At 40.9% G+C, this 23,440-nt stretch overlaps 2 protein-coding genes and 1 non-coding gene across 6 annotated transcripts in view; 1 reads left to right on the top strand and 2 right to left on the bottom strand.

Annotated features, from left to right (window-relative positions):
- mib1 (MIB E3 ubiquitin protein ligase 1) overlaps positions 1-4,949 on the bottom strand; it is a 52,926-nt gene extending 47,977 nt beyond the window's left edge. For all 4 annotated transcript variants that reach the window (XM_044022522.1, XM_044022531.1, XM_044022541.1 and 1 more), the window contains exons 1-2: positions 4,031-4,949; positions 2,333-2,504 (exon numbers count right to left, since the gene is read on the bottom strand). In XM_044022522.1, the coding sequence (XP_043878457.1) occupies positions 2,333-2,504; positions 4,031-4,259 (401 nt within the window). In that variant the 5' untranslated portion in view covers positions 4,260-4,949. The remainder of the gene's footprint in view (positions 1-2,332; positions 2,505-4,030) is intronic.
- Positions 4,950-8,721: 3,772 nt separating this feature from the next.
- abhd3 (abhydrolase domain containing 3, phospholipase) lies at positions 8,722-21,499 on the top strand. The gene is made up of 9 exons (XM_044033986.1): positions 8,722-9,514; positions 11,261-11,424; positions 13,030-13,212; positions 14,705-14,750; positions 18,111-18,223; positions 18,587-18,760; positions 19,100-19,148; positions 19,242-19,407; positions 19,907-21,499. The coding sequence occupies exons 1-9, from the start codon at positions 9,353-9,355 to the stop codon at positions 20,086-20,088; spliced, it is 1,239 nt and encodes a 412-aa protein (XP_043889921.1). The 5' UTR covers positions 8,722-9,352; the 3' UTR covers positions 20,089-21,499.
- On the bottom strand, positions 17,853-17,925 carry trnar-ccu. The gene has a single exon. It is a non-coding gene; the product is annotated as a tRNA-Arg (tRNA).
- Positions 21,500-23,440: the final 1,941 nt, after the last annotated feature.

Below are 23,440 nucleotides of genomic sequence, written 5' to 3'. Positions count from 1 at the left end.
TAACGCCTGTCTCAGGGGAAATGAAGTCGTACTTAGTTGAAAAGGCAGCCAGCTGTTGGGCCATGTGTTCATTTACTAAAATATGTTGTTGGGTGAAATAGGTCTGCAATGGATGTGAAGTGTCATCATAATATCAACAGTCTCCGGGGCAACGGAATCAAAGGGAAGTCATGGAATTCAGTGGTTATGTGCAAACAAACACAAACCCAAATAATATACTCCAAGTACATAAATCAAATCAGTGATGATCTGACTGCTTGTGTGTGTGTGTGTGTGCGTGTGTGTGTATGTAAATGAAAGCTAAAGCTGCTGCCCTCAAACATTTGATCTGTCTGTACATGTGTCTGTCTTTCCAAATAATAATATGCCTGAATCATCATTTCCACAAAAAAAAATCTTTCAAGAGTGGTGAGGAGGAGGTGCTTTCTTAAAACTTTGACACTGAACTTGAAGGGTGGATAAAAAAAAGTCTATATCAATTGACAAGTGCAACTGAAAATGACCCATAGACACCTGTGCAACATCACATTGTGCATGGAGACCCAAGTGTGATTCCTCCTCTAATTCTAAAATATCAAAGAGTGACTCTGGTACCAGGTATTATTTTTAGTACCTGCTCTGGTGAGGTTCCAAGCGTGCTTAAGTAGGTACTATGTAATGATTGGTCAGACTGCCGGCCGCTGACTGGCCAGAGTCCCGTCCCATGCAGAAATCAACCCGAACAGCGCCAAACTGTAGATCACTTAAAACTAGTTAACAATCCTAAAAACGTGGGTTAATCTCCAACAACTACCAGGGAAATTTCTATATCTAACAGAGGAGTCTTTTAAAGTGGTGTGGTGTATTTAGGGACATCGCTGCTGATCGCGAGCCACAGACCGCTGCCGCTGTAGTCTGTGGAGTAGGAGGCTGATATCAAGCCAAACAGTGCCGAATTGTAGATAAATTAAAACTACTTAACAATCCTAAAAACGTGGGTTAATCGCCAACAACTACAGAAGTCTGGTGTAAAGTCACTAGTCACTTGTGTGTGTGTCGCGTATAAAACGAAGTCACCGCATAAAACAAGTCACCACAGTTTCACTCAGCCGTGCAGTGATGACCCCGCCCATGTTAAGTAGGTACTTTTTTGTAGTGGAGATGCAACCTAATCGTGCCGTGCCGAGGCGAGTAGAGCCAGTGGAAATGCGCCATAATTGGGAGGCTAAAAGGCTGCCAATTACAGGAGCCTTAAACATACATATATGCATCACATGTAACCCCCCCTTCCCCCCAATACTCTTCAGTAGTCGTATAGAAGTTTTATGAGTCCATTTCACTTAAATTGGATTGTTCGCATATTTAGCTTAAATTTTAAACTTTTTTTAATTTATTTTATAGAATTTTAAAGGAGATCCTTCTATAAAAAAGAACAACATATACACGGCAGAGTGGTGCAGAACCAGTTTTTACCAACTCTCTGCTGTGAGCCACTTTATAATCTCAGCTGAGATTACAATTATGTCCTTTCCTCATATTGTTGCATGTTAAGAATTTCATGATAGAGCAACAGTGATGCTCGGTATATCTGTGTTTGTCTTATTTTTCTAAATGACCTACTGAAGTTATTATAATAATAACACTGATAAACATCTGTTGGACAAACTTACTCAAATTGTTCACATCAAAATGGCCCACATAAAAAAAGCTTCCTAATGAACGTTCTCTTAGCTAAGCTCAGCTATTACAATTTGGTTCCTGTGTCTCAATTACTAAAATTACAAATTAGTAAACATACTTAACAACAGGTGTGTATTTAAATAGAATATCAACATCATATTTTGTCCAGTTAATTATTTTCTATCACATGTCTGACATCTGTAACATTCAAGCAGTTTTGTTTTAGATTCTCCAAAGTTTAAGAGTGTTGATTTCCCTCCTTATCATAACTGGCAACTCATAACAGCTGCATCGATCTTACTGAAGGAAAATAAAGTGTAAAAAATATATTAGGTGGGACAATTCAGCAACACCTTTACTTTGGTGGGGATATTAGCTGAAATAAATTAATAAATAGAGAGCACTGCATTAATACAAAATTGTTGTTGCCGGGCAACTGAAGCCTGAGAGCAGAGATACAGTAGATTCTGTCTGCTTGAAAGAGAGAGTGCACAAAAAGACTTCACAAATGTCAGACACGTAAAGCCGCATAAAGCTAAACTATGGGAGTAAAAAGGGCAGACCGACCAATCCCTATGAAGAGCAGAGTTTACTGAGCTTCCTTGTGTTGACTTCATCATTGATGAGTGTACAGTGAGGCATAATAATGTCAAATGATGTTGGGTTAACTAACCTCTCACTGCCAGGGGTGGTGATCCTGTAGAACCGATGTCTCAGGTGATGCTTGTCTCCATGGTAACAGGTTGTGCAAAGGTCGTAATTGGTGCACTCAGCACATTTCCAGCGAATACCAATGATGGGCTGTTGACGGCAGGTGTCACACATGGTTCCATCGTGCTTGATGCCTGGGGGGGGAGCCAGTATTATCCAACTTTAGTAATCATGTAATAGTACATGTACATTACACAAATAATAACACATACTTCACAACATTGTGAAATCAACACAATGTGTGTAAACAATTACATTTAATCTATAAGAAGTCATAACAATGCATTTGGCTTGGGGCGGAACAAAGGTATCACAAAGACTGCAATTGTTGTATATATGACTGTTCTATGCCGTTTTTTGACAATGGAATACATAACCATGCATATCGTTGATTTAGTAGTGTGGATAATATTTTGATGTATCGCCCATGTGGTAAGGCTCCGCCTTGTGCTAAATCTTCATTGACACAAATCAAATTGCAATCATTTGACCATAAAAGAATGCAATTCGATATTTAACCCTAATTGTTACGCCCTAATTTGACATACCCACTGTCACCTTTCTATACAGGAATGATATGAACGGGAGATCACAAAAGTGAGAAAGAAGCAAAAGAGGAAAGAGGAGAGGGCAATAATGCAACATCACAGATACCAACTGGGGGAAAAAAGAGGAAGGAATGATACATCACAATGAGAAAAGGAACTACAGAAAATCCAACTTCTAATTTCATGACTTGTTAATCACAAGTCATGAAATGAGTGATCAGTGTATGTGTATGCTGATGCACACATGGACATACTATGTACATTTTTTATTATAATGAACAGGGAGATTGTTTTCTAGAGTCTAGAGTAGCAAGTATGTTGACAGAAAACCGACTTTGACCATGTAAACATTGGATGTTTAACACAGATTATAAGCATTATCTTTTACTCAGAGTGGTCTGGTATCTTTTCAGATAGTATTTCCAATTTAAACTGTATTTAAGTATTGCAAGAAGTGGGGCCATATGTGCAGAACAAATAAATAAAAAAGAGAAGCATATAATATGCTGCCTAAGTAATTAAATACAGAATACAGAAATAGTAACAATTATCATCTATACACGCACACACATCATTATTATTATTAGGGCTGAAACAATTACAGTTTCAGTGCGTTTCATAGTCATTAGGACAAGTATTCTGATTGTTCGGCTGCTGTGCATATTTACTTTATTTGCTCCATATAACAAAGAAAAAATTAAAACTCAGTCAGTTTGGTTTGATGACAAAAACAAGACATTTGGAAAAATCATGATTTCCAGGTTTGCAGCTCTAATTATTATCATTAACACAGTCGACTTGATGTTGTGCAAATAGTCTGGGAAGTCATGCCTGCGTTTATCACATATGTTTTCATCAACCACAACTAATTTGCTGCCTCTAATGAGTTTAGACACTTAAAGTTTCTTAAACAAAACTAATATGGCGAGACGGCTTGCGTCACGACAGTAATTTAATCTTGTAATTACAGCAAAAGTTAAGTCTCGTCGTCCACCCAGTTTCAACGAAGCGACGGTAGCCCCCTAATTATAGCCAACAAAAGACTGGGCTAGCATCGGAGGAAGCGAGTCTCAAATTATTCAAAGAAACAAAATCAGTTAGTGTAAAGTTACCTGTTGGTGCACTGTCTAATATCCTCACGTCGTATGCTCCAGAACAACGGTAGTTAGCAGCCGTCCCATTATCCCAGACAACAACCACCTCTTCTGGACTTTCAAAACTCCTGACGGTGCCAACATGTCCCTCTCCTCCGTCCTGCTTCCCCCACTTCCAGTCCGGTCCGCGCACCACTCTCGCCCCGACTCCTTCCATCATCGCCCGGTTATTCCTGCCGGTGGTCATTTACGAAGAGATCTCGACAATGCCACAGTTATTCTTACAAAAGTAGCGAGCTAGCAGTGTTTGCTAGCCAGCTTAGTTAACGGTGCGACGGTGGACAGTTTCCAAACGCAAGTGGTAGCAGCAAGTCCAGACAGGAAAGAGACTGGAACAATCCACAAAGCTAGCCTGCTGCTGGCTTAGTTAGCAACCTAAGGAGACTGTTGGACAACTCAACTTCTCCCACAAGCTAACGTTAACGTTGCAAGCCAGTGCCACATCGGTGTTGCCTTCGATAATACGAAACTAAATTGTCACAAACACCCATTTAGTTGTTACATATATGGGTTAGCTAGACCGTGCTACTTAGCAAGCTCCCTGTCCCTCTCCTCCACCCCACACAGAGGAATACCTCCTACCTCCTCAACTTAGCAGGCTAGCAATACGAGTTGCTAACTATCGCAGTGCTAGCAGGATAAACCTATCTGGGCTAGCAAGTCTTTGTCGCTGAGATCAAAGTAATCCGTTTGTGGCTGTTTATCCTTAATGGTGTTGTGTGTGGCACGAACGATCCATCCAAGACGTTCACTTTGTCAGCCAGAGAAGGTTCCCTGGAGTCAACTTAGGATGAACGCGTCGCCATTATTGTCAATCATCGTTCAGATCTCAGACGAGCAACAACTAGCTACGGAGGAAAACGGAAAAGCCCGAAGACGAGACGAGAGAGGCTGGGAAAACAAGCAACGGTTCGGCCCACGGCGCACGTGCGTCCCTGCGTCACTCTCGTTTAAAAATTGATTAAAAAATTTTACTCTCAGGACAATAAAAAAAAAACAAAAAAAAAACACTTGTCTAGTTTAGTCAAGATAGTATTCACACTGTTTCATCATTATACTGCAATAACAATGATGTATACTGCACAATAAAACATGTATAACCCAAACAATGTATGATGCTAATTACAAAACCAGTCATAAATAAAACTGAATAAAAAAATAAGTAAATGAAAACATGGACAACTGTAATTAAAACACTAAACAAGGTTGTATGATTTAATGACGTGATAACCAAATGTATTATTTTCTAAAAAAAATATTGCTTACATTACATATTTAGTATTTTGTCTATCACTTCTGCTGTGTTTACAAGGAAGATAAGTTTGCCATTGCAAATTTGAGACCTCGGTCTAAAAGTATGCACATTAATTAATATGCAGAATTACAAAATGAACTGTGACATTTTTAAAATAAAAACAAATGAAATCACATTAAGAGCAATGTTTTGGGAAACATTTACAAAACATTTATGGCACAGTTTGAATCTCAGTCACATCTAAACTTTGCATGATAAGTTCAAACAAATTATAGAAAGCACATCTAAAACATTTAAAAGTCTCAGTAAAAAGCCCAAAGATTATTTAACAATGCAGCTGTTGCTTTATTGCATGCTTTAAAAATGCACTGCATATACTATTGAAAAAAATAACCGTTAATTCAATTACCAATTGACACACTGTGAACCAGGAGAAGGTTGTGTCTCTGTGGGTTTGTGTAGCTCCTGGGGCTGTTCACTGTTCCGCTGCTGTAGAGTGTATTCATTTCAGATGCTGAGTGTGTTCAGCGACTCATATTCATATTTAATTTACCACTCAATGGCGTGGACACTTAAACAGGGTTGTTGCGTCTGTGGAAACGATTCCCAGGGCCCAGCATTATAAAGGGGCCCCCAGAAAGCATTTGAACCCAAATCAGACCTAGTATTAGCATCCAACCTGACTGATCTTTTCAAACAAAGACAGCACAAACTACAGGTCTGAAAGCACCCAGTGCATTCTGAATTTGTCCTCAGATCCAAACACAGCACACACACACACACACACACACATACACACACACACAGATTGCCTCCTAACCTGCAGTTTCACTGTGAAATTAGAGTTTTTTACGCACTAGTCAGCCCACATACAGCAATTAAGTTGTAGTCATGTGGTCACAGGACACCATCGACTAAAAAGGACACAGTCTTCTGGTTACAACTGAGCGTAGCCATTCAATGCTTTTTATTGTTTGAATAAACAATGTAATAGGACACACCTGGGTAACACAACACACCCATCAGTCACACGTTCCACTACTCATGAAAAATGGCTGGGTTCAAACAAAAGGTGCTATCTTCTATGTTGTGTATCAGATCCAGATGTAAATACCTGGAAGTAAAAGCTGAATCGTTCACCTTTGGATGTCAAACCCAAATGTTTTTAGTCTATGGCAAAAAATAAAGGAATTGAACTCACTGTTCCAATACCTTTGCATGGCATTGTATAAACAAATATGTATATAACATGAATACCTAAACCAGCAATCACATAGCAGAAACTCTGTGCATTTAGGCATGCAGACATTGTCAAGAAAAACTGGGATTGGGATTTCCATGTACAACCACCATTACAATATCTACCTAGCTAACATCCTTGTAACCAGTTTGGTCATTCTCCTCCAGCCTCCCAGATAACTGACACTCACTGGATATTTTTCTCTGTTTTCAATAGTTCTCTGTAAACCACAGAAATGGTGAGGCAGGAAAATCTCAGTAGATTAGAAATTGCTGAAATACTCCGACCAGCAACTATGACATGTTCACTATAGTCACCTTTCTCCCCATTCTGATGCTTAATGTGAACTTCAGCAGGTTGTCTTGACCATGTCTGCATGCTTTGCTGCCATATTTAAATATGCTTATTGGCAGCCAAACGTTAGTCTGCCCCTAGTGGACAGAACAAATGTATTTTCACCTGTTTGTAAACGAAAAATTGGACCATGTGCATCTCACAGCAGGAGTTTAGAACAAATATTTTTTCACTTGTGATATCTAGTTTCACTATTTGGCAAAATAATTTGATGTTCAAATCATGACTATATCTACTTGCCACTCTAACAGAATGTCTTCTTGACAAATGTACTTTAAATGACTTAAAAGTACTAAATGTACACACACAATTACTGTACAGGCAAGGTAAAGGAGACCACAGAAAAAAAACTCTCGCCAAATTTCACATTCTTAAACGCAAACAAGAAGCTAAATTTCTTAGAACTCAGAGCATTTTGGATTAGTTTTTCCATGACTATATTAAAACGTACAGACAGAGGCTATAATAATGTGCAATATAGTCTTCTTATATCCCTTTTTTTCAGCACAACCTAGGCAGTCTGATGAAATTTTGACCAACTATATAAACACACGTGAGCAAAAAGTACTTGATAAATAAATAAATAAATAAATAAATAAATAAATAAATAAAAATGAACAAAGCAAGGGTGTCACATTCAAATGGAACTAAAGTGCTCTCACAAACATAAACACAGAGATCAAACATTGAAAATACTTCAATGCTGGGCCAATCTCAGCTACATCGGGTGATAGGCGGGGTACACCCTGGACAGTTCGCCAGTCCATCGCAGGGCCACACACAGCAAGAGACAAACAACCATTCACTCTCACACTCACTCCTACGGTCAGTTTAGAGTGTCCAATTTACCTAATCCCCACATTGCATGTTTTTGGACTGTGGGAGGAAGCCGGAGAACCCGGAGAGAACCCACGCACACACGGGGAGAACATGCAAACTCTATGCAGAAAGGCTCTTGTTCCAACTGGGGCTCGAACCGGGTCTTCTTGCTGTAGTGGTTAGCACTGGCGAGAGTGCTAACCACTACACCACCGTGTGGCCCTCCATGAAATTGTATTTAATTTATTTTAAGAAGCTAAAACAGTCAGAAATCTTGTTTTTAATAATGATAAACTGATTATCAAAATAACTGACGATTCATTTAGTAATCGATTATTGGAGTAATTGTTTCAGCCCTACATGTATAGCGAACTGCATTTTCTTGCTTCTCTTTATTTGCTTTGCATGAAAACTGCTTTAAGAAGAGGCATTTGCTTGTGGAAACGGGTCTAAATTGTGTTACAATAGAGGTCAATTCTGCCATATTTTGGAATGCCTCATCAGAATGGCTTGATTGTCCTGGACTTTTGCCTTTGAAATTAAACTGAGATGGCAGTGAACTTCAGGTTCAGGAATTATTATTATCTATGGTTTCCTGAAAACATGCGAGTTGAATCAAATGTTGAAAGAGAACTGTCGGAATATGGACCGAGAGAAATCTGTGCAGGATCACCTGTGGCATGGAGCCTGGGAGGGAAGTGTTTTGGTGACAGAAGATACACACTGGAGCTTTATTATTATAAATAAATACATCAAAAATTGATTATTTTGGGTGTGTAGACGCATTCACACCAATTAATTTGTGACGATGTGACTACAGGAGCTTTGGACTGTACCCTTGACCTTTCAGTTGAAAGACGACCTGGTCTACCACTGATCCACGGACAAAATAATGTCATCAACTCATTCTAAGATTTAAGAAAAGGCCGAATTACTCCCTTTACTACAGTATAAAAAACTGAAAACCATTTAAATAAATCGCACAAGTATACACACATTACACATATATAAATGTGTTTGTCATATTTGACGCACATTTGCAACTCGAAGGAATGAACCCTCACCCATAGAATCTAAATGTAAGCAACAGTATTTGTTTATCTTTGAAATAACATAAGATATGATGTGAGAGTGCAGAATATAAAATAACTGTCAGTGCTATCAAACCTCTTAGTGCTGCATTCATGGTCAGTGCTGCTGTGGGCATTTATGTAGAGACAGTGACACATGTTTGTCTAGTTTTTTTCTCTCAGTGTTTCTGGTGGGACCACAGACTGGGCCACTCAGGGGTTGCTCTACGGCCAAATGTGGCCCCCAGGCCGCCATTTGAAAAGGCTTGGTTTCCACATGATCCCCACTGTCCCAGTGCCTGACCGCACCGAGCATGCACATGTGGCCTGTGGCCTGCAGGGGGCGACTGTGTGCTGGACTGTGCGCAGTGATAGGTGGTCAGAGAGCGCCACCACTCGCCGGTTCAGTTACATGAGGTCCTTGACTGTCTCCTTCACTGAAGGCTCGCAGACTGACACACAGCTGAGCTGAACATCCACAGAGCTGGCCGCTGTCCTTGCTGCACACCGGAGGCGAAACAACAACAACCGGGACCTTTGCGATGATCTCGCTGGACTTCAATTTCAACATTTTGACCCGGGACCTGTCGCATTATCTGGAGAATCAGGTGAAAGTTGGACTCTTCGGCTCGGGAGTGGGGCTGTCCCTGGTGCTGGGCTTTAGCGCAGCCTACACCTGCTACTACTTGATCTCAGTAGCGAAGGTGAGTCGCTCCGCAAACAAGATTTAATGAGGCGAAGCCGTCTAACACACACACACACACACACACACACACACACAGCTGGTGAAACAGAGGTGTGAGGCACGTCATAGATGGACGTTTCGCTCCTGAACCGGTTCGCCGATTCCGCAGCCGTTAGCTGCACATGTGGAAGAGAGGCGATGATGCTGATGATGTCAGGCAGAGGAAAACTTGCTTTGGATCATGAGTATTCTCCTCCATCCATGAGCAATAACACTTATAACTGCATTAAATGAATGCATAGCGATACAATTAGCGGCGCCGGTTATGGGATGCTGGACAGTAAGATGGCGTGTTGGGCACAAAGTCACACCGGAGGCTGCGGTCAGGTTTAAACACAAACCACACCGACATTGACTGTGGGGAAAAGAGGGAAGAATTTACTGCATCGTTGGCAACAAATGTATCTATCATTATTATTATTATTATTATAAATATTAGATATGATATTATTTACCTAATCAGCAGACAGTGTAGGTTTACAAATGTCCTTCTCAGAGACTTGAAGGCTGATTAGTCAGAAAAACTTTGAATGTCAAAATCTCATTCAAAACTTTGACAAAAATTACTTTTCTCATTTAGTTATAATATGATCTATTATTAGTTATTATTACACCATATGTGTTATTTATTTAATTAATGTATACTTACTGTGTCATTCATGTTATTGTTAAACTGACTTTTACCATAGAAGGACCCACATCTGTTATTTAATATCTATCTTACATATTATATATTATTATCATGTACCTAATTGGCAGATAGAGTAGGTTTACATTATTATATTCATTATTAGAACATTAGAACACGTTATTTAATAAATGTGTACTTACTGTATCATTTTGTTAAATGGCACCTGCCATAGAAAAAAACCCATCCATCTGTCTGTCTGTCTATCTATCTATCCAAATAATTCCAAATGCTGAGGTTTATTAAATTCACTGACGTAGTGCTTTCCCAGTCTGAATTGCGCTCTTAACTCGTCACTTCATACCTCATCATGTGATGAGATGTGAGAGTCACTGTGATGTGTTTCAAAACTGCATAAAAAAAAAAAACTTGCAAAGTTAGACAGACGCCTCACACCACCTCAGATTAAACAGCTGAAACTGCCGCAGTGTCCTGCTGCGTTCTTATTATATAACTTTATTTTATTACCCTCTGACTTTTTTTGCTGCTGTTCTGCTAATTTGCCCTTTGTCTCTCACTGAACCACGTTCGTATTTAGTGTGAAGCAACTGTTAAATGAATAACCTTATCACTATCATAGTCCATCCTCATCCATTGTGAAAGTAGAGGTTGCAGGTCTTTTTTATACCCTTTGGTCAATGATCTGCTATTCCACCAATAAAGACACTCTGCACCAGAAAGTTCTGAAGTGCTTAGAAAAACCTTGCTCGAGTTATCTAATCTAATTAACATCGACGTTACCTTAATGCTACAAAGAAATAGAGTTAAACTACTCCTGTGACTACTCATAACACATTATCTGTACATTTGTACCCATTCACTTACAACTAGGGGCAACTTAGAGTGTCCAAATAAACTTCTGCAAGTTTTTGGTCATGTAGGAGGAAAACTCACGTGCCCGAGTGTGGTATCAATAAGGTCAAATCTAAAATGCATATTGGAGGAATCCATCTGCATGTACTGTATACAAAAGTGTCATGATTTTGACTCAAACTGCCTCACACATGTGTTTTCCAGAAACCGCAGCTTATCTCGGGGGGTAAGAACTTCTGCCAGTTCCTGAGGGACCATTGTCCGGTGGTGTCAGAAACCTACTACCCCACCTTTTGGTGCTGGGAAAGCCGCATCCAGACTCTGCTGAGACCTTTTCTCACAGCGAAACCTCGGGTTGTTTACAGAAAGTAAGTTATCACCGTAACTGATGTACCGATTATCAAACTTTGAGTTGTTCCTGTTTACACACTAAATGTGTTTGTATTTGCAAGCAGATGGCATTTTGTGTGTGTTTCTGATGTGCACTGTAACTCACTCACAGTGTCACTGATAATTATATCAAACAAGTTCGTCCGTACATGAACTGTACTGCGTCTTTGATTTCTTTGTTTCCAGTTTCACAGCTGGAAACAAATCCCAGGCTTTGATCGCTCTTCCCCGCTGCTTGATAATGTACATTCTGTTAAAGATTACTGTAAGTGCCACTGTGTCTTGGCTCCTGGGTGTAAAGGAGATTAAAAGGAATGAACAGAACCTGATTTTTTTTTTTTTTAATCATTACTGTTAAGATTCTCACACAGTTCGGTTCACGTGTTCCGTTACATACTTGGCTTGTGTACGTGCGTGTGTACACAGAACAAAATGTATATTTAATATGTGATGAAGTCAAGTGCTGTTGCAGTTAGTTAGAGTTGAATTAAAAGAGAGAAAAAAGTCACATCATGTAAATGTTTTGTTTTATTCAACTTGAACATAACTTGTATACCTCAACCTTAACATTAATTTATATGAAGTCACTTAAGACTAAGCATTTTGGTATTAATCAAAATTGTTCCACGTAATACTACTACTACTACTACTAATAATAGTGCATGTTTCATGTTGTTTGTTGCAGTTTTTATTTCCTCTCTTTAACTATTATTGCCATGGTATACATTTAGCTCTACGCATTATTCCGACAGTATCCATCCTATAGTCCAACTACAGTCTTTGGTATTAAATATAATTAATAGTCACATTTGCCCAAGTTATTATCACATATCCCTCGGGGACATTAGGGCATCCCCACATAATGGAGTTACATCAGGTCAACTCAATGACAGACACTGTGCAAACTGTCCTGATTTGTCTTATATACGCAGTCTGGGTGAAATTTCACTCTCCCTGTCGTCCGAGCTGACGACTGGCTGCAGTTCGCCTCCAGCTTTATGCAACGGACACTCGGGACGCCCCCTCCTCCTCCTCCTCCCCTCCCCCCACACCGACTTTAAAGGCAGGTGCATAATCCATGGCGGTTCTGTAATTTCACGCTGATGTCTTTACCACCGGTGCTGCCAAGTTGGCTCATGCGCCGCTGCCTGTGTTTGTGTGCAGTGCAGGTTTTTAAAATGCACTGGTGCTGGGGATGAATTACCTCATCTGCCAGCCGGGCTGCAGTTGTACAGAAAGTGATTGAGCATGAGAACCCACTGGTGCAGTGCCTTCCTCCTCCTCTACTTGCTGTGCGTTGCTGATCACGAGGGAAATGAGGCAGCTGTTGGAGAACGCTCTGAACCTGAACAGAGAGAATCAAATGCACAAAGGATGGAAGCAGAATATCATTGACTTTTTTTATGATCATTTAGTGAGCAGATGTGCAGTTAGCCCTAAATGTATGAGTGCTTTAATCTGATCAGTCTTTGCCCGCGCTGGTGTGCATACATGAACACATTTGACTGAACTCACACAGACTGATGATAATGTACAGAAATGTCCGCATTGCTGACTTGCATGTCCCGCTCGTCTCTATACAGTGAGCTTATTAAGGCAGCAGATGGAGGACAGATCTCTTTGGACTGGTTTGACAATGATGACAGCCTCTCTCATCCCAACCCTGCGACCAGGCCCACAGTCCTCCTTCTCCCCGGTCTGACCGGTACCAGCCGAGAGTCCTACATCCTGCACATGGTCCAACAGAGCCGGGATCTGGGCTATAGGTGGGTGGTCCTGGCTGAGGTCCAGCACTGAGCACACACTCAGGGCACTGAATCACAAAAAAACCCTGACATTACTGTGCCTTGTGTACCAATTGATCTTCTTTTGATAATAACGCCACTGTCGCACCGGGGTTGATTCTAACTTTACAGAAGTGCACGGATGATGGCTGCTCGCTGTTGATTTGCAGTCAGTTGCACACATGAAGTATTGCTAAGCTTTGTGTGACGAGCTACTTCTGCAAAAGGACAAACGTAGCACGAGTTTGAAGAGTTGCAAAGGGAGGCAGTTTCTTTCTCCATCTCCAAGTGGTCCTTTCTGCATTCTCTGCATTCACTCTTTCACCCAGATTTGGGGAGGGAAGGGAAGAGAGTTGGCAAACTCAGCATCATCCACCGCTCGCCCCTGTTGGTGTAGCTTAATGAATTACAGCTTATCCTTGTACAAGCTTTGCAGCTTAGCATAGAACAGCATCCTGGTCTATGCTGCAGTTTGTGTATGTGTGTGTCTGTCTGTCAGACCCCACCACCCTTCTCCTCTTGGCCCCTCCCCACTGCTGAGTAACACGGATGGAAACAGCAAGTCTGACTCCCATCAGATAAAAAAACAACATGGGCCAAGGAGAGATGCTGAGGCCTCTGCTCTAACGCAGTGATCTTCACACAGCTGTGCCTCTACTTAGCGATCACAACTGCGATCATTCTTTTTTCCCCCTCCTCTTTCACTTTCTATTTGAGGGCCTTGCCATGCACGAGAACTCTGATTATGTGCACATCAGGACCTGCGAAAATGACGATCTGACAATCTGGGTAATCCAATCAATTTTGCTGGAATTACAGTTTAAAATGACATGTTCGATATTTTCATTGCTTTTTAACCGTCTAACTTTCATAGGCCTGATGAATATTATCACACCGCAAAAATAGTGAAGAAAAATGCTAATTATATGCTCTTAAAACCCAAGGTGATATCTTCATGACAGCAGTCCAAAACTCACAGGTACTTACCTCACCTTTACTTCCCTTTTGCTTTAAAAGAACACTTAAATGGTCCAGTGTGTAACATTTAAGAATCTTTTTGAATGTGCTACACATAACTATGTTCACATAGGTGTATTATTGGATGTTTTTATATGTACCTAGGCAAGGGCCTTGCTTTATGGAGGCCACCATCTTGCACTGGAAAAAAAAGCAGAATCTTACGATGCAAATGAAGAAAGAAGAGCTAAGAAACAGCAGAAAGGGTGGGGGGGTTGTTGTTATGAAAGAATGTTTTCACTGTAGTCTCACCTTTTAGTGTCACTAATTCTTTCATACTGGACTTTTAACATTTCAAAAAAATGCTTAATTTTCAGTCCACCAAACGGATGGATCAATGGACTTTTTGCTTTAGCTCTCAATGAGCTTGTTTCAGTTATAATGAATAGATATAGTGAATAATGGAGCCAACACTGAGACTTAGAATAATTAGAATAAACTGTTTTGTTTGTTTCAGATGTGTGGTGTTCAACAACAGAGGCGTTTCCGGTGAAACATTGCTGGTAAGAGCCTCAGCCTCTTCAACCTTTCGCCTCGCGTTCGTCCATTTTGTCATGTGTTTTTCGGAGACGCAGACATACACGTGTACACGGTATATGAAAAGGACCGTTAAGGACATATTGACAGCTTCCCAAGTCAAGTTGTCCTTCTGTCCATCCACACAGCATCTGTTTGTTGCACTCGTGTCATGGAGCACACAGGGAGCCGAGTGAGATGCCGCACAGACAATGTTGTCGGACAGCGGGGATTACATTTCAGGCAGATACTGTATTTTAATCCATAGCCCGCTGAAATATGACCTCGTCATGCACGTGCTGTTCCGACACCTGGCTTAATCTGTCCTTTTACACCCGGGTATATTTAGCCAACAAAATGGGCCTGAGCTCCCGATCGCTGCACTATTGGAACAGAGGCACGTCCTTTATGCACACGGCTGTCTCCCCCTGATCTAATCGTACTGCGGTCAAGCTATCTGACACTCTCTCTCTCTCTCCGTGGTCAAACTATCTGACTCTGAATTTTAAAGCCCTCCTTACAAAGGCTTGTACAGTAAAAAGCCTGTGATCCAATGACTAAGGCTGATTTGTAAGAGATCCGGCTTTCAAAATAAAAACACTGAGAGCACCGTGTCTTCGAGTGCACGAGTATTGTGAAAATCTATGCTTTAGAGACCTAATAACTGGACTTTGAGCAACTGTACACCGATATCTACTAGTGCACTGGATATCAGACAGAGATTTTGAGTTAAGAGTCTCATATTCGCACGTTTTAAATCAAAATATCAACTTTGAAACGTACATTTACCTTGACATTTCTCAAAAACTGTACAGTAAAAATGACTGATTGGCAGTATGGTAGTAGCCATAGATTTCCTGGACACAACCTAATCAGTCCTGGTCAGAACTGGTTTTGATTCAATAGTTTTCTTTAAAACTGCACAGTGAAAATGTCTGATATCCAATACACGAGTAGATATCAATGTGCTGAATACAACTTTTAGAGAACTCTCTTTATACAGTTGCTCACATGAGGTCTATGAAACTTAGCTGCGAGGATTTCCATTAGTTTTCCCCCCACTCAAAAATGATCACTCGCAAATACGGTGCTCTCTGTGTTTTATTTTGAAAAATGTTGATGTCCTCACAAATCAGCTTGATTCATTGGATCACGTTTTTTGTTATTTACAGTAAAAGCCTTTGTAAGGACGGGGCGTTGAAATACAGCATCGGATAGTGATCTAATCATATCATCACGACTCTGCCACACCGAGAGCTCATCCAACACACAAATGTTGTCTCATCGCCGGCGGGGGATTGTCCACAGTCCATCTAATGTTCCTCTCAGTGGGCATAAATCTGAATCAGCGGCTGATCTGTGTCCCGCTGTTGTCTTTGTCTTATTCTGTCTCCGCTGCAGTGAAGTTTCCACTGTCACGCAGCCTGCTTTGGGCATATCTGTACATTCAACTCAACAAATGACTGAGAATGTACAATGATGAAGAGAGAGAGTACAAGCAATAACACCAGAGACACGCATAAATAAATGCAGTACAGATATTTGAATCGCAACAGTTTGGCAGAGCTGAATGCCCAGAATGTAATAGAGGGCATTAAAACAGATTACACTTAACAGTTGCAAATGGAAGCTGGAAGACTTCACGATCATATTTCTAAAATGTCCAAAGGGAGGATGTGTACTGAATATACGAGTGTGCTGTATATTGTTTCATGAGTCAGCTAAACTAAAAGAGAAAGCAGCTTTTCCATGTGAAAGAAGACAGTCGGATGAGCACGACTGATGAAGTCAGAGAGTTTGATCGGTGCAGTAATATCAATAGGTACTCTATTGATTGTAGTTTACCAGTCAGTGCTAATTAAATGAATAAATACCAATGAAAATCATGTCTCTCTTGTGTCTCCCAGCATCATTGTAGTGAGAACAGTGGGGAATTCCATGAAACCTTAGTGCTTAGGAGGAAATGTTCTCCCTTATTTGAGCTGGAATTCTAATCCATACCAGTGATCTAGTAAATAAACGCTCCTGTGAGTGTTTTCTCTGCAGTGTCCACTGTCCAAGGTTAAAATGAGAAAGCACTTTACACTGAAACACCGCGTCTAAGATGCTCCCTGCCTCAAAAGCTGTTCTGAGTGCGAGTACGCCCCGACTTCTCAGTCTCTTTAAAAACACTTTCCTGTGGAGTTGCTCAGCATAACTATCGGTGTCTTACTTCCTGTGTTGTGATTTCTGCTCTTCTATGGCCTAAGAATCATAACAGAGCAAGAAAAGCAGGAGTTTGACGGAGTTTTACCTGAGTTTCTGCGTGAATCCGGTACTTCCCCAGTGAACTGCTGCCCTGCATGTTCTCGATGTTCCCCTGCTCCAACACACCTGATTTGATTTTGTTTTTCATTGGAGCGTCGTCCGCAGTGGCACTGCTGTCCAGGACAAATTCCCCTCTGAGACAATAACGTTTATCTGGAACCTTGAATGGATTGTTATCAGGCATCTGCGGAGCTCAATGACGAGCTGACAATTTGAATTAGGTGTGCTGGAGCAGGGAAACATCTAAAACATGCAGGGCAGACTGCCCAGAGGACCAGGATTGATAAGCCACGAATCAATAGTCTCCTGAGAATTCCAGCTCAAGTCTCAGGTTATTTTACCTCACAGCTCTTATTCACTATAAACACCTTAATAATATCATGTCCTTGGTAATATTAGCATTAGCATTCAGCAGACAACGGAGTTAAACATTAATCCAACAACAATTTCATGTAATATTTAGGAAGAAGACTCAAAATAGCATTACATTAATTAGCTACTATTTAAAGTTAGTTTTTTTTATTAATCCCCTTAGGGAAAGTATTCCTCTGCATTTTGACCCATCCTAGTATTAGGAGCAGTGGGCTGCCTCACTGAGTGGCGCCGGGGGAGCATTGGGGTACCCAACCCCCAATGCTGGCCGGGTGGGGATTTGAACCGGCAACCCTCTGGTTACAAGTCAAGTTCCCTTTCCACTTGGCCACGGGCTGCCACAACTGGTAATTTAATGAGACAAAGAGCAACAGATTCATTACCATCAACATTATAGACATGACATGTCTCACCCCAGATGGGACTTGAACCCACAATCCCTGGCTTAGGAGGCCAGTGCCTTATCCATTAGGCCACTGGGGCTATGTCAGCAGTTCACATATTTTCACATCACTGTTTAATTCTTGAATATTTGTTAAGAAGTTCAGTTTGGTCCATACCTGACAAGAGGAATTAACCCATTCAATTATAAAGTAATTGAATATACATAAAAATAACGTATAGTCATCAGTAAACAGCATGAGTTTTGTCCCGTTTATCCCACCTAGACCCCGAGGACCTACTGTGCAGCCAATACAGAGGACCTGGAGACTGTTATTGAGCACGTCCAGAGGACCAATGAAGCTGCTCCAATCATGGCTGCAGGAGTGTCCATGGGCGGGTAATGAAGCCACTCACTAACAGCTGACTGGGCCATTCAGACACAATATTGCTGACAAGACAAATTTGGTGATGACTCGGTCTGTGGATAATGAGACTGCAACTAACGCTGCATTATGAGCAAAACTCAGAGGTCTTCCAGTCTCATTATTGAATAGAGACCATTCAATGGAAGTCAATGGGCTTCAAAATGAGCTTCTCACTCGATGTATAACATCTGTAAACATTTTCCTGGCAAGTTAAGGGTCTCAATTGCTAGCTTCATTTCTTTTTCAATTGTAAATGATGTTCTCACTTAGAGAAAAATAGGTAATGAAGCATGTCACATGCCCCAATTTTCCTCTTGTCTCCCGACCTTTCCTAGGATGATGTTGGCCAATTATTTGGGGCGTAAGGGCCGGAAAACCTGCCTGAAAGGTGTCGCAGTCTTCTCAGCGGGCTGGGATGTGTTTGAGTGCACCGCCTCGCTGGAAAAACCCTTGGATCGATTCCTCTTCAACTCCTACCTCACTAGCTGTCTGCAAGCCTCCGTGCACAGGTCAGCCAAGGCTTGGAGTGGGATTAACGTGGCCACTAACTCACCTCTTGTGCTCGGGGCTTAACATTTCATGAGCTTTAATAACATGATTGGAAATAGTTTGATTTTTTTACAGTTTTTGCAAATGCACTTCACTGGTGCTGGATTTATTATTTGTAAAAACCATGGCAACAGTGAATAATATGCGTTATATGTATGATATAATATAATATAATATAACATGGACATAATTAGTTATAATTATAAGTATAATGCATGGTCATGGTTTTGTTGTACAATTTAATTGAATATTTGGAACTCAAATGTCAGCATTTTAGTTTTTTTCATTCTTCCCTACAGACACAGACCGGTGCTTGAAAAATGCTACGACATTGATCATATAATGAAGGTTGGTAATTATTCTCAGTGACACTCGGCTGTAAATGCTAATCTGATTAAACGGGATGGCCAAGAGGTTAATCACATTACTCGGCTCCCGCAGGCAAAGACCATCCGCGAGTTTGACGAGAGGTTCACCTCCATAATGTTCGGTTATCCCACCAACGACGACTACTACCGCGACGCCAGTCCTATCCACGGGCTGAAATCTGTGCAAGTGCCAATGCTGTGTCTGAACGCTGCTGATGATGTCTTCTCTCCGTCTCACGGTGAGTTCCACCCATGTGCTGCCAATGTAATATGAGTCTTAAAGCTCCAGTATAATATAATATTATAATATATATATAATATATATAATATAATATAATATATATATAATATAATATTATCAGACCTGACTGAGGGAGTGTTTGTGTGTATACAGCAGCAGTGCAGGGGTGGGTGGGGTACTAGAAGCACAGTTCTAGCACGACTTGACTTAGCTCAGCTCTCCATTAGGGTTAGTACCTGGTACCTGGTGCCGTCTCACTTTACTAGCACAATGTTTTTGTTGCCATGATCTGGTCTTCCCTAAAACGAGTCACTTCCTGTGTGCAGTGCTGGAATATCACTGGGCAACATGAGAGCTAAACGCTGCTTTGCTGAGAAACACAGAATCGTTCACTCATGTGGGAATATAACAGCCGTTCATTTATATTCATCATGTCTTGTCTATGTCATGAAATAGTCATTTTAAAGAAGTAACTGAATGCTTTTGCTCCTTTTCAGCCATTCCGGTGGAGGCAGTGAAGCAGAATCCCAACCTCGCCCTACTTATTACCTGTCATGGCGGCCACATTGGCTTCCTCGAGGGCCTTTGGCCTCGGCGGAGCACTTACATGGACCGAGTCTTCAAGCAGTTTGCTAAGGCAGTCATCGAACACGGCAACCGGCTCAACGACCTCTCCTGATTGAGGAGAACTTTTCCTTTTGCTCTACTTCCACATATCGTTTTCCTTAATGCCTTTTTCTTTTATTTCCTTTTTTTTTTTTAAAGATCTCTGTTGCAGTGTATCCTTCATTCCTTCCTGTTTCAAACTCCATCTAACATTATTTTGTCCCTTCTTTCCACCCGTTTCCTCTTCCATTCTCGCCTCCATCCCCACGTACTGCATTCCATCCTTTGTTCGCTCGTCCCTAACTAAACCAATTCTGCCTTTTACCTTCCCTCCACTGACGTCTCCGTCTTTGTCTCATTCTTGCTCGACAAGCGAACAAAAAAAAATTACTCTTTTCTTATCTGAAGGTCACATCTTATTGAATGCAGCATTCACGTCGCATTCAACATCCATTTATTTATTCCGTGTAGTTAACAAGCGATTGTACGTAGCCGTGCTCTCAATGCTACGCTTATTTCCACTGTTGAAAAGCTGAACCTGTTCCCATTTGGCTCAGTTGCATTAGCTAGATGAACAAAAACTGCAATTACCTTGTGCAATCATTTCCTTTTGAACTTTAAGTACTGTACACAAGACTTTAATCATCTTTAATCACAAAGCAATTAAAGTTATTTGTGAGTAGGATTTTTAGCCCTCAGGGATTTATTTTTATTTATTCATATTTTCCGTGTTTTATTCCTGTGTCATATGTTGTCAGACGCTCCCCTTTTGTCTGCATTTACTGTCATTTAATGACTGTTGTTTCTCTTCTTTGACACAATATAGTTGAGATTTTGAGTTTCCCAACTGCTTCTGCTCTTTATGCTAAGCTAACCAGCTGCTTCTCATGCACTTTCACTTTCACACATTCTACCTTTTACCAAATAGCCTCTAATTCCTTAATGCAAGACACTCTGTTTCATGTGATTACATGAGAGTATTTCCCCAGAAACTGGCATGAATTCATGTTTTCATGCAGCTGCCGTAGATAACGGGGATGTAAATGAAGTAAGGCACAGAGAGGATGTCATGTCTGTTCAAAGTGGTGGATGTTGCTTTACGAGATGCATCGATTGACGGCCTTTTGGCTGGCTACACCGTGTATGAGTTGGCGTTGAATGAAACAAGCACTGATCCCACTGGTGGCCGGCTCTCAGTGGAATTGTGGTGTCTATTTGTTCTGCCAAGTGTCCATTCAGTAGCATGTCTCTCTGTCTCATCCCATCGTAGTATGTAGCACCGAGGGCACGTTCGTGTTTCTTTCGTCATTTCATTTTGTACACTACATACTGCGTGTAGAATACTTAACTAAATAAAAAGAAAAGAACATTCTGTTTGACATGTGTAGCAATAAGCGTGTGTCTCTGTAGGACGAGCAGGTACTACTGTATGCACATTATCAACACAAGTGTAATACGGTGAATTTAATAAATTATTAAACAGATTCCATTTGTCCTTTGCCTATGTATTACTATTATTATTCATTTATTTACTTAATTCGGAAATAATGTTTCAGTGAATTATCCACGTATAATATGATTTAAATATATATTGTAAATTTACACAAGTGCAATATACTTATATCATTTCCCATGTTCAACCTTTATTTATACTGTAAATATCAACTCCATACTGAAAATATTGCAAACAGTCTATAATGTACAGTCTACATTCTATTTTAACTTTTTATAGTGTTAGTGTTAATATCTTTATATAATGTACATTTTTTGGTAATGCATGTTTATTATTTATTATCTTTATCTTTACTGTCTTTGCTGCTCTAACAATGTAAATGTCCCCACTCTGCGGGACAAATAAAGGACTATCTTATCTTTTCTCTTATCTTAACAACTGTGTTGAATATGAAATAAATTCACATATTCTTTAGATTGAAGTTTTCCAGTTTATTTTATGTTTAATGCAGGGACTCGTGATCTATAAAACAGCTGTGGCAGTTTCTGTGGAATCAGTGTGTTTGTGTTTGGTTTCATTGTAAAACCAAAGCATCAAGAGGTATAATGATTACTGTAATATCTCCTTATTTCTACATTATCTGAAAATGATATAAGAAAAAGTATTAGAAAAAAGACAGTAATGCCATAATATTACCTCAATATTGTCAACATTATTACCACGTCCTTTCTCTGGGATTTACGTCTAGAATTATAAACATTTGTCACTCATGTTTGCAGAGTCGCGACAGAGAGAGAGAGGGAGAGATAACCACTGGGTGTGGCTTACTGTATGACACACAGGGTCAAACTGTCCCCGTCCTCTCACATCACAGTAATGGGTTTTGGTCCATAGGATTGACTCACTCCACACTCAACAGGCTTAGCCAGTGATAGGATGTGCATTGCTGCAGCAGCACAGACAACTGTAATCCTCTAGCAGTGCACTTTACCTTCACCCCAACCCAACCCCCTCCTCCTCACATACCGACAGTGGAGCTTTATGGGAAGGCCCGAGAGTGATTAGAGTGGGTTTGCCAAGAGGGAGGAACGACATGCTCCTTGTTATCGTCTGAAAATGGATATAATGTTGGAGGAATCTGTCAATCATGAATGCTGCAGATGCGGCTTCATATGTGAGGATCAGTCAGAGTGCAGACGACCAAGATGTGTGCACTAAAAAAAAAGGCTGGAAGTTTAGCATCAGATTTTAAATAACTCCTTCAGTTTCAATAGGGTCCTTCCGCACTTGGACCCTAATTACACAATCAAGAGAAGCCAGTCGTTGGAAACAGTAAATGAACTCTTTTGGCTGGACAATCGGATGTCTGTAAATCTTCAAATGTACATTGTTCAGAGACAAGCCTCTCTTGTTCTGGTTCTCGCCGCTTCCTTCTGCTCCTACCACAAGAGCAATTACGCCGTGCATGAATCTGAATGCAGCAACTTTGCCCTCTACACCTCATCCTATCCTGACTGCCACCGCTGGCTGAAAATAGCCTTGTGTTATATCACGCGGGGGCTGTAGGTTGATGGAAAGTCATGCTCTAATATTACTTTACAGGGGTTGAAATCAGGCGGCCCCCTGGACCAGCAATGCCCCTGTGCCCTTATAGTGAAACCACAGAAGAACCCCGGCATCCATTATGAAGCCATTTCTGCTCTTGATAGTGATAAGGGTAGTTGAATATGGTCACAGTGGACTTACAGGGGCGTCGAGAGGAGGAGGAGGAGGAGGAGGAGCGATGGAACAAATGAGCAAGGGATTTACTCCACAGCAGAATAAAAACACCTGGGATTGAACGCAGAGGAGAGAGTGAGGGGATTATTAATCATGAGCTAGAGACAGGTCAGCACTTGCATTTATTTCAGCAACACTGGCTTACTATGATAACACTTTAGCAAGACTTTAAAGTACTGAGTGTATACAGAAC

This window comes from Solea senegalensis, linkage group LG1 (genome assembly GCF_019176455.1).
Source record: "Solea senegalensis isolate Sse05_10M linkage group LG1, IFAPA_SoseM_1, whole genome shotgun sequence".
NCBI classification, from domain to species: domain Eukaryota; kingdom Metazoa; phylum Chordata; class Actinopteri; order Pleuronectiformes; family Soleidae; genus Solea; species Solea senegalensis.
Note: the sequence above shows the minus strand (reverse complement) of the source record. Positions and strands in the feature narration are given on the sequence as shown.

Bases quoted from the DNA above. Each gene is read 5' to 3' on its own strand.
- abhd3 (XM_044033986.1), top strand. From the start codon at position 9,353: ATGATCTCGCTGGACTTCAATTTCAACATTTTGACCCGGGACCTGTCG. The intron at 11,425-13,029 runs GTAAGTTATCAC...GTCTCTATACAG, and splicing joins CCTCGGGTTGTTTACAGAAA to TGAGCTTATTAAGGCAGCAG. The intron at 13,213-14,704 runs GTGGGTGGTCCT...TGTTTGTTTCAG, and splicing joins AGCCGGGATCTGGGCTATAG to ATGTGTGGTGTTCAACAACA.